The 12118-nt window shown below is 46.8% G+C and overlaps 1 protein-coding gene across 1 annotated transcript in view; it reads right to left on the bottom strand.

The window, feature by feature from the left end:
- The window catches only part of prex1 (phosphatidylinositol-3,4,5-trisphosphate-dependent Rac exchange factor 1), a 75555-nt gene extending 64655 nt beyond the window's left edge, over positions 1-10900 (bottom strand). The window contains exon 1 of the mRNA XM_084679619.1: positions 10280-10900. Coding sequence (XP_084535745.1) covers positions 10280-10423 — 144 coding nt within the window. The 5' untranslated portion in view covers positions 10424-10900. The remainder of the gene's footprint in view (positions 1-10279) is intronic.
- Positions 10901-12118: the final 1218 nt, after the last annotated feature.

Raw genomic sequence — 12118 nt, 5'->3', positions numbered from 1 at the left:
GTCTAAAGCAGCAGCAGGGGGGGGGGGGGTGAAAAGAAGGAAGTGGGAGCATTTAAATACATTTCAAAGCCTTTTCTCTGCACACAGCCTCACGTGACTGCTGACTGCCAGTGGTTCTGGAGCTGAGAGGAAGGAGGGAGGAAGAGAGGAGGGGTGAGGAGAGGAGGAAGGAGGAGAGGAGGGGTGAGGAGAGGAGGGAGGAGGGGAGGAGGAGAGGAGGGGTGAGGAGAGGAGGGAGGAGGAGAGGAGGGGTGAGGAGAGGAGGAAGGAGGAGAGGAGGGGTGAGGAGAGGAGGGAGGAGGGGAGGAGGAGAGGAGGGGTGAGGAGAGGAGGGAGGAGGGGAGGAGGAGAGGAGGGAGGAGGGGAGGAGGAGAGGAGGGGTGAGAAGAGGAGGGAGGAGGAGAGGAGGGAGGAGGGGAGGGGTGAGGAGGGGAGGGGTGAGGAGGGGTGAGGAGAGGAGGGAGGAGGGGAGGGAGGAGGAGAGAAGAGAGGAAAGAAGGGAGGAGGAGGGGTGAGGAGAGGGGGGAGGGGTGAGGAGAGGAGGGAGGAGGGGAGGGAGGAGGAGAGAAGAGAGGAAAGAAGGGAGGAGGAGAGGAGGGAGGAGAGGAGGACAGGAGGGGTGAGGAGAGGAGGGAGGAGGAGAGGAGGAGAGGAGGGGTGAGGAGAGGAGGGAGGAGGGGAGGGAGGAGGAGAGAAGAGAGGAAAGAAGGGAGGAGCAGAGGAGGGAGGAGGAGAGGGAGGAGGGGTGAAACAGGGAAGGAAGAGAGACGGGATATCCATTAGAAGGAGAAGTCGAGAAACAAAGGTCTGCTTGGCTGTAACTAATCAGGTAAAAGATAGTATCGGGGGCAAAGGAGGAATTGAAAAGAGGGAGCGATGTAAAATGGTTAGCGGGTAGACATCTGCAGCTTCAATTAATGCTAAGCTAAATGTCACACCGCACGGCTTCTCTGCAGCCACCCAGGTAAACACTGGCTTGAGTGACAGGGTAGACAGAAGCAGTCGGGAGAGAGCTTGTGTTCAGCTTGAGCCAAACTCAGGTAAATCAATAGCGAAACAAATTGAATCAAATCAAGCTTTGGTTCCCTGACTTTAGATATTATCCAAACAAACCAAGGGTGAAATGAAACAAGAATGTTTGTCATGTTTTATTAAGCAAGTATGCGGATATCTGGCTTTTCTTCCTGCAACTTCAACCAAGTGGTCCAGTAATTAGGGTGTAACAAGCACTGATGACAGGTCAAAGGTCAGTTGAGGGGCAATCATTTCACCCCATGCAGAAGAAACCCCGCATTGTCTATTGTAAGCTAAAAATGACACGGTATGGCACATTTGAAATATAAATGTATATTATTTTTCCCAATTCATATTAAAGTCTGAATATTAAGAACATGTATTTTGGAATCATCATTGACAGGCAAAGCAACCTAGAAAGGCTCAACTGTGTTTGACAACACCTTTATTTTTGAATTTGGCTACCCCTCCCCCTCATGTTGAATCCCCCCCCCCCCCTCCGTCCCCCGTCTAAAGCGTTCGGGGGAGGGGTGGGGGGGAGAACTGGAAGTGTTTTAGGTCTCTTCAACTTTTCTTTTCTGTGAATCAAGTGCCAACGCAAGCTGTTATATCCGTTCATTCATGTCGTTTCTCCATTTGTAATGTATATTGTTGACCGGAGAGGGAAGCATTCTGAGATGTGGCCCTGACCAGATGAAGTACGTCCTTCCTTCAGCCGGACAAAAGAAGGCTGCATGTGTTTAACACACATAAGAAACATCCACATAAGGGGAAATGCATGTGGAAATACACAACAATGGCCACAGACTGCAGGCATTTAAAAATGGCTGTTCTGCATCCTTGTTGCTAAAACTGGTATCCTAGTATGTTGGATTTTAGGTCAGTAGACAAATATACAACTTTCACCAGTACAAACTCCTATACCTTTCAAGGTTTCTACTTTGTTGCTCTTCCCATCTAGCGAGCCTCAATTTCAATTGGGAAGAAAGTCTCCCACGGTAGTCCTGTAGGTCTTATATAACCAGGCAGGGGAGTGTGTGTGTTTGTGAGAGTGACAAAGAGTATAGACTGGTACAAAGCTGAAGTGTTTTCCTGTTTGCTCTCCGCACCATCAGCATTCATCAGTTCCAGGGCACGCTTGTGGACCAGTAGCCCCACTATGGACTACACTTGTCAGGTTTGCCACCAAACCCAGCGAGCCTCCTTTTCAATCCACCTCAGTTCCCACACCAGCACCAAACTCACCCCTGCCTCGAGTGAATCGCAGATTCAGGAAGCATCGACTAACTAAGTTCTCAATCCCTCCCTCTTCCCACCTCTCTGGAAACCCCCCCCCCCCCCAACGACAACAAGCTAAAAACAGTGTCCACTGAAGGGTCTTTCTTGTTTTTTCTTCCTTTCCTCAGAGGAGGATAGGACAGTTCTGGAAAAGGGGCCAAGGCCATTTAGCGGTCGACGTGGCATGAAATTGAATAAATAAATGAAGAAATCCCGTCTTTGTGGCCGGGTTGCAGTGGAGGGAGAGAAAGGCCCCCAGTCTTGCCACAATGAAGGGGACCCCAGCACTCTCCTTTCTCTCTGAAAACGTAATTCACCCGCTCCTCCACCCTATTTCCCTCAAAAATCTACCCCCTCCACCCTCTGCCGTCTCCCCTCTCTCTTCCAATAGCAACCCTTTTTGGCTGTGCTCATCACCAACACAAAGTGCTCTTTGAGTGTCGTCCATTTTTTCTTAAGTTCTCTCACTTCCGCTTAGTGGGGCTTTAAAGTTTTCTGACTCTTAGAAGGGTTAGCAAGGGAGGAAACAGGGGGAGGGAGGAGGGGGGAGGGGGCTTGGTTCTTCTTCAGACAAATGGAAAGACAGACAGGAAGCTGGACTGGACTTCCTGTCAAAGAAATGACAGCTTCCCCCTGCTTGCCTGTCAGCCAGAATGGTCCTGCTAAACAACCTGACATTAACATAGTCAAAATCCTACATCATGAAAGCGCGGCTGACAGACCAGATCAGACCATGAATTTATTTTGTTCAGTTATTTCCTGACATTATCTTGGAGTGTCTTGACTAGTGCTTTAAGGGCCAGCACAGCTCAGAACAACCATCAACACTCAACAAGATCCAAACCCATGTCTTCAATCGTGACAGTCCAGCTGTAATCTATCCAATGTTAGGGCCAAGTCTGTACCACATGGTGAGTGAGAAGGCTGAACATTTCAACTTCCTCCTGTTCCCAGTAATGACGGAGCGCACAGCCTCTCCTCGGGAGCAGGCCTGTTCTTATAGGCAGACGTGGGAATGAGGCATGTCAGATTGGAGAGGAAGGGTCTTTTCACCGTCTCATTTGGGTAAGAGCTCCCGCCTTTACAGTGGCTAAACGCGTAATGAATCGGTTATAAATATCCTTTTATGACCTCTTTGCTCATTCAAGACGCCTGCAGTCCCTGACTGCCACATAATTATGGATCCTCACCTCACGCGGCACACACACGGACGACACGTACGTCGACACGAAACACACACACACACACACACGTCCACAACCAGCCTGCGTAAACAACAATTACAGCCCTCTGAAGACTTCTCTCCTGCTCTCCCAAACGGGCCCCTGGTGTTCTTCGGCGAGGCCTGCTTGAGGTGGATGGCGTGGCCCTGCGAGGCGTCATGTTGAGGCGACATGTGGCGCTCTGGAGACGGCGTCTCTGGACAGGCTGGAGAGGCCATCTGGAGGGCTGGACGAGGACGCGTGGGGACAGGGGATCACGGGAGAGGCTGGTGAGCCGTCGTACGTCGGAGCTCACTAGGATGGGCGCTGGTCTGAGCGTGGGTGAACCCATGCGGGTTATCTGGGCATCACCACTTACGCAAGACTGTTGTCACTGTTGTGAGGGCGATCAGCCATTGTGGGCATGTGTGTGTGTGTGTGTGCATACGTGTGTGTGTGTACACGTTTACATGCACGTATGAGTGTGTGTGTGTGTGTGTCATCTCTCGTCTTGGCCTCCTCTCAGGCAGACATCAGCAGTGTCATTGAGGCCCGCTGAGAAGATGGATGTGAGGAACTGAATTAGCTCCCTGCCACGCTGTTGCAGTCATTAGACAAGCCAGCCGAGATCAAAGGGAACACCCACTGGTGCTGAATCAAACATGAGAGCATGGCAGGGGCAGACGCTCACACACCCATGTCCAACAGACATCCAGGATTCAGCTTAATCACACTTCACTGGAGAACCATTTTCGCAAGCTAGACCTGTAGTTAGACCTCATTTCAGATGACTCTCCTCGAAATGACAAACTCAAGTACTGTATTGTGCGTTATCGCTGGTGCAGAATATCATCAGAAACCAAGAGGGCACGACCTCCGCTTCAAAAGGCTTATTAGGTGTTTGGAACCTTTGTGGATGAATTCTGGATCACTCACACGTTCTATTGGTGTTCTCAGTGTTCTTAAGTGATCCGCCTGGGTATAAACCGCTGCAAACACAGACACATGCTCAATCCATCATTTCTGTCACAACAGACCCTCCGACCATTAGTCTTCGTGCGGGCTTAAGACCGCAGGACCACTATCCAACATTCATCAAACCTTCTCACAACTGTACAAGGTGTTGGACTGGAGGCTTGTCGGGGTAGTTTGCGGTCAATGTTTCTCAACAAGCATGAATGACCTTTAACCTCCAGGATCCCACACATCTGCCTTTGTTTGCCGATCTCTAACGAAAACCTTCCGGGATCTCATCTTCTGTCCGCAAGTTCCAAGCCCACTGGGATGAAATTCTGAACTTTTACAACCTTCCATCCTACCTATTCATTCTGGAAGAGAATAAAAAGCCTCCTGTTCAATTACTGGCTCATTGTTCGGCTCTGGGAAAGTACTTGTCCTGGTTCAGTCTGGGTCACAGTCTTTGACTGGACAGTGGTGGTCTCGCGTTGCAGCTATTTACAAGGGGAGCCAAGTCACTAATTGTATCATATATCAGTCTATTGAAAACACTTCACATAGCCATTCACATCCATTGTCATTGTGTCATCTTTTGGTATTTACTTGGGTCATAAAAATGTCTTCCTAAAATCCCAACTAACACATCTGGACAGTGTCTTTTGTCCACATTCTTCGCTGAGCTCGAAATGACGTGAAACTCACTACCACTCCTACATGAAGGAGGGAAGAGGAGCTCGTGAGAAGAAAGAGGAAGAATGGCTCCTGATTTCAGAGAATTGAAACTGTATTCACTAAAACTCATGGATCAGAATCACACGATTTGCTCTTGGAAAGTACATCCCACCATACAAACCTTCAGGAAATTCTCCTAAATAGACTTTGGTCTTTGGTGAAAGATTCACAGAGTGCAAATTAACGCCACAAGGTGGGAACCACAGAGAATAAAGTACAAGCAGGCTCAGGTAATCAAATGAGAGTTTGGTAAGGACTGTCTCTGGAAGCTTCTAAACCTCACTCCAGAAGGCCATTCAATGCTAACCACGTAACGCTTCAGTTGTGCTTCTCTCCTATGCTAATGTTCTCCTGTCGGGGCACACACAGGAAACTGAAGCGTTCGAACACACCCAGGAGGAGTTTGCGTTTTGACATTATATATGCCTCTGTGTTGCTGAAGGTTTAGACATGTTAACTAGATTTCAAAAAATTCCTACTGCAATCTTACGCCCTGGAGAAATAGCTTATAAATGCACATGACTGGGGAGGGCGGAGAAGAAGAAGAAAAAAAAAAAGATTAAGTTGGGACTGACATTTCCCTCTTTTGTATTCAACCCTGTTCCATAATAGCTCAACTTGGCACTGTAGCCGCGGCAATAACCAAGCTACTGTAGTCGGGGGTGATGTAGGGGCGCATGCATGGTGGCTACTTAAAACATTAGACTTCTCTTGGAGGACATCAAACACATACCTCCCGTTAGCGGGTTATGCTGTGGAAGCAGGGAGAAAGCATGGAGCTGGGCTGGAGCTTTCTAGCTTTCTGACAGCAGCGGAGAACAACAAAGAAAGCTGGATGGAGGACTAATGAATGAGTGTTCACAGGGGGTTTGGGGTTTAAAGGGTCCTTTATCATTACAGACATACCCATTGTTTCCAGAAGAACACTCTAAACCCTCCTAAATGTGTATCTGGACCGGTGTAATTAAGGAAACAATTGGATGAAATGACAAAAATGTTTTGAGAATGAAAGCAACAAATTGTGTCAAGAGATAGCCTTTTACTATACAAACTGACACACGTAAGATTTGGTTGAATGGGTCTCATTGTCTTCTGTTTGCTAATCAGGAATTTACGAGGTGTGCGAGGACTTGCCATGTCATGCTTTTTAAGTCTTATGAAGCAGCAGCGCATTTAAAGACCCAGTAACAATCAGAAGCTTCACAACAAGGCCTCAGCAGTCCACCACAGTAACGAACCCAGGCCTCTATAGAGACACCATGGGGCCAATCAGTCCCTATGTGTGGGGCTCGTTTGGGTGCATATAGTGCGTGTGTGTGTGAGTGTGTTGGGGGGGCACTTGGACTGGGGTTACAGTGAGTTGAAGCCACCAGCGTAGCAGACAGGAGGGGAGAGTTATAAACTGAGACTATTTTTACACCAGGCCAGAGAAACCTGATGCTGGTGTTTCCCAGCGAGTACACACGGAAGGGGAGAAGGAGAGCAAGCAAGAGACTCTGACAGGAAGTGAAGGGTTCACTTCCTGCGTGGCTTCCTGGGCACCAAACGGTGTGTTTGTGTAAGTGTGTGTGTGTGTGTGTGTATGTGTCATCCTGTTTGTTCAGTGAGTCTGGTCTGTGGAAAACTACAGCTGGATTTTAGGACTCAGCACCAGCTGGAGAAGCAGAGAAGACTGTGGTCCGAATCTAAATCGTCACCTTGTTTTTGTGTTGAACTTTTATTCATGGGTGCACATGCACATACGCAGGCAAACCCATGAGAGGTAGGTGTGTGTGTGTGTGTGCCTATAGATAAACCCACTGTGTGTGTGTGTGTGTGTGCATGGTGTAGGTTTACAGGGGTCGGGATTTCCAGATGTTTCCTATTAACCCATCTTGTCTGAAGTCATGCCCCGACCACTTCCACAGACACACACACACACACACACAGGTTGTAAACTCATTTTCATCATGCACTTTGTAACATTTGAATAATGGAAATGATCGGAGGGTTGTGCAGGTCTGGCCTGAGGGGGAGGGGTTATGACTCCATCGTATGACTTCAGTTTTGCGTGGTGTAGGACCACTGTCCACATGGTCAACCCTGTTAAAAAAACGTCTGCAGTTTTCCAAGTGGTTGTTATTTCCCATTTCCTATGGTTTGTGGAAATCCCTCTCATCCACATAATAGGATGTGAAGTAACCATGTTCATGACATAGCCTTGGATTTCAGAATATCATGCTGGGGGGAAATCCTGTCGTGTGCATCAGTAAATCAAAAGGATCCCTCGGGGGGAAACCCCATTCAATCTGTGCAGAGTAATAATCCACAGGAATGAAAAGTAGAGTCCTTGAAACAAGCAGCTATCACTTCACTATGGAAGAAGGCAGATTAACCAACCTATATGCGGGCGACTCGCACTTCCACAACTCGGGAAATGGATTCTTTCAGAGACTAAGGATGACAGTGCCAAGAGAAACGAATCCAGTTATCCCTGCTTCACTCTAACCCCCTTTACCCCCCCCCCCCCAACCTGCCCTCCCCAGCCGATTGGATAAGCTCGTTGGCACTGGTAATTGCCAAGAGATGAGTGAATGGTGTTGTGTGTGTGTGTGTGTGGGGGGGGGGGGGGGGGCAGAGATGTGCAAGCTGGATAAACACATCTTTGTGTGTCATCGTGATCATTGGCGTGTGGAGTGTGGTAACAGAAAAATACTGAGGTGATGACACAACGGAAGGTGGAAACAGGAAGTCTGTGTGGCAGTGCTGGGGTTGTGGGGGGTGACGGTGGTTGTTAAGAGGTCACCGACGACCAGAGCTCTGTTTGATTCAGACCCCCCCCCCCCCCCACACCTTCACATGGCCGTCTCATCTCCAGGTGTGAATGAAGGACAACAACAACCACGTGTTGGCACCTCTGGATCAGGAAAGGTTGTTGGGATCTACGCCACCCGACCCCCCTGGTGCCTCCCACCTGGTGTTCCCTGTGATTGGCTCTGGTGTCTTCTGTCAGGGAGATAGCGACAGCACTAGCCCCCCTGGTCTATCTTTACTGAGACCATCTGGGGGCCTTCCTCATTAGCCCTCCCCCCCCCCCCCCGACATCCCTTATTTACATTTACATTGAGTCATTTAGCAGCCGCTTTTATCCAGAGCGACTTACAGTAAGTACAGGGACATTCTCCCCAAGGCAAGTAGGGTGAAGTGCCTTGCCCAAGGACACAACGTCGTTTTGCCCAGCCGGGTATCAAACCGGCCACCTTCTGATCAATAGCCCGACTCCCTAACCGCCATCTGACCCCCTTATCAACACCGAATGAACCGTTGGATGAAAAAGACCCTGCTGCCAAAGAGGAGGGGGCTAAGCACGGCTGGGGGGTGGGCAGGGTGGGGGGGATTATCCCGGATTGGAGTTAAAACTCAATTTTATGAATGTGTGTGTGACTTTTAACGATTTGAATGCCACTGAGCCATTGATGCCATGGCATCCCACGTCCAGATCAACGGGCTTTGGGTGGCAGGCGCCCACACAGCCCAGTAGGCTTGCTTAAGCAGATATGAGAGAGAACACACACACACATACCTGCTATCAAGCAAATCCATTCCGTGCAAAACGGTTATCGTTATCAAATTAAGGCTGACACGGCTATGCCACTGACGCTGGACAGGAACAGCCATTACCCACATCCACAGTGAAGGCCATGCTTGTCTATATCCAGCATCCGCCAGCTCCAACACTGCTGATCCTTCAGCTTTGCCTGGGTCCCCAGAGAGAACTACAACTACAGAAGAACAACATGCAAGAGCTGAGCAGACACAGTGGTGCACTGCTGTTGGGACGTGTGTGTGTGTGTGTGTCCACGCTCCCTCTTCAGAAGCATCGGTTAAATGAAGAGATACTGCGTGATGTCATGTGAGAGAGAAAGAGAGTGGAACCAGAGTTATGAGGGTTCAGAGCTGCTTCTGAGACCCAGACTCCTCCTGTATCTCTGTGTATTTTCTTTGACAATTCAATACCCGCTGGAGTTACGTAGAGGTCATGACTTTAAAGCCCTCTGCTTTAGAAAAGCCCGGGGGAGGTTAAGAGCAGGTCTGCAGACCCAATATGCAACTACTGGTTTCAAGCTTGTCAAACCACTTAAAAAATATAAAATAATTAAGACAATGAAGTACAGACTATTTTGATTTTTACAGACTAACTAGATTGGAAGCCAGAAAATATTTTGTTTTGTTGAATTTTATAACTGTGTTGATGGAAAGTGAAGGTGACAAATGTAACTACTGAGTTAAAAACGGCACCGGATGCCCGTAAAAAAAAAAAAAATCCGTTGTATACAGTTCGTTCAAGGACTTAAATCCTTTCAGACAGTAGTTGTATCGTTGTGTCGTACTGTGACTGAAATATGATGAGAGCCACCTGCACAGAAATAACAGTTACGGATAACAGGGGGCGACAGACAATGAGACACTTAACAAAGAAATATGACAAGGATGGTGACAAATTACATTACTGTCTGCAGGTGGTCAGGCACCGTGACATAAATGACACGCTCTCAATGGCCAAAACGCACCTTCATCATAAGGTGTTGAAACAATTCTCTTTAGGGATATGTGAGAATAAGAATAAATAGATAAGGTTGTATATATTTTTTGTTTACAACTCCGAAAAAAGGGGGTGGAGCAGGCGAATACACATTGAATTTCAAGCGAGTGACAATGTTTGTGATTAGAAAATTGCTTTTGAAATTTTGGTTTCAACTTGCAAGAACCCAAGAAAATACACACTATAAAAATATGGAAAAGCGATGATAAGCGTGTGCGTGATTTAGCAGTGTTGCTGGGTCCCTTTAAAACAGCTGAACGATAATTCCCTTTTCTGTGGACTTGCGCTACACAGGCAATGATATCTGACCAAAGGAAGCTACTCAGCTGATTTTCACCAAAACAAATCTGACAGACGTGAGATTAAATTAATATTGGTAACTGCAGCGAGTGGCCGTCACTTCGGCTGATGGAAGCCAATGAGGAGATAAATTCAACAGATTGTCAAGAAGCCTACAACAACACAACACTGCTACCAAACCGACAAATAAAGCAATGAACGGATGAGACCTTACCGATTGAAGGAAAAGCAAAGTCCGAACGTAATCCCTCTCAGTGTTTAAGATTTCGTTTAAAACACAGAGCCTCAGCCTAAACTGTCGGTCCGAATCTTTGGTGGCGTGGATACCGTTCTCCTGGTGCCCGTCTTCTTCTTCCATGTTGATGTTGTAGCCTACTGAAATTTAGAGAAGAACAACTCTCTCTCTTATTCTTGATGCCTTGTTCACTTTCAAAGTATCCAGAACAGGCTGCTTCAGTCCATGTTGAAGCGCCTAGCCCTCGAACCCCGAGGCAATGATGCGCAATGCGTCATACGCTTGAAATAAACTCCAAAAGTAGCTTTAACTAAATAAAAGTGAGAGACTGCAACACTAGTCTCTCAATGACGACCCTTTTAATGGCTAGTAATTGGAGATTCGCGAGGGAATCCTGTATTGAATCGAGTCAAAGTTGCTTTGATAACCAGTTCAGAGGAGTTACAAAAACGAACTCAAACCGGTGACGTTCAGTCAACATACGCAGGCTTGAAGAGACCGCTGATGTAGGCTAAGAACCAAGTTCCGCAGATGCAGTAGCCTAGGTAAAAGCGGTCGCGTTCTCTGAAGCCTGTAGCCTGTACTCCTCACTTTGCTCTGAGCGCTCTGAACGTCAATGGTCTATCGTAGGTGCAGGCGCAAGGGACCGTCTGTAAATTACCACGAAAACAAATTACATGTTAACATAGATTATCATACCCCCTTAATTAAATAGTATCTTCACATTTGGGACACAGTTGTTTTAAATCACATTTGCCACTAAACGGCGTTAGTAACTCAACAGATTATAAAATGTAGCCTACATTACTTTAAAGCTAAATTGACAAAGAATCAGTTTGTTAGAATGCTTGCATTTCATGCCACTTTTAGTCTTTGGTTAAAACATTTAGTAGTTATTCCAGATGCAGGGACTCAATATTGTTTGGCTAATTGTCACCATAAGGGAGTTTAGTTTACAAATGTCGCCTAATGCAAAACAATCGCACAGATGTTTGAAAAGAGCCACGCGTGAAGGCAGTGCCCTCTAGTGGATACCGTATCTTTTGACGAGGTGCCTCATCTGTCTGTCCTGACAGACATTTCAATATTTTATTTGAGCTCTCAAGTCTCACGCATTTCAACCATTTCTCATGCTTTCACGCAACACCTTATATTTCTCAAGCTGAGAAGGAAGGGTTAACTTGTCCGCTAGCTTATAGCAGTGGCGATTTTAGACTCTTTTTAGGGGTGCTCAAGCACACCTAAATTTCATCTCAGCACCCCTGGAAGAAAAAAAAAATATATATATATTATGAATTATTATTTTTAATACGTTTTAGTGCTCTAACATGTTAAAACGATGTTTATTTATTGTTGACACATCCTTATCATTTCATTTGAGGCTGGTAGTTCATGACGAAAGGGGCTTTCTTATTTTGTATTATTATTATCATCAGCCGTGTCAAATGTGTGTTCATAGCTGAGGGGAAAGGCGTTGCCTTCTTTCACACATCAATCCTCTAGAATGAAACGGATAACCGTCACACAGCCGTTAGGGCAAATTCACATCCTGTTATAGCTGCCAAAACGCACATAAAACATAGCACGCTTAATATCACAAAACAAATGAACACACCCCACCTATAAGCAGAGATGGAAAGTAACAAACTACAAATACTTTGTTAGTGTACTTAAGTAGATTTTGCTGGTATCAGTATTTTACATCATCATTTATGTTCCTGACAACTTTTTACTCTAACCTTTTCACAAAACGTTTTGAAAGGTTGAAAAAATGTTTCACAAATATGTTTTGCATCATTGATGACTACTTGACGAGGA

Source organism: Hypomesus nipponensis, chromosome 18, assembly GCF_054491055.1.
Source record: "Hypomesus nipponensis isolate SF chromosome 18, ASM5449105v1, whole genome shotgun sequence".
NCBI classification, from domain to species: domain Eukaryota; kingdom Metazoa; phylum Chordata; class Actinopteri; order Osmeriformes; family Osmeridae; genus Hypomesus; species Hypomesus nipponensis.
This window is presented reverse-complemented; position numbering and strand designations above follow the sequence as displayed.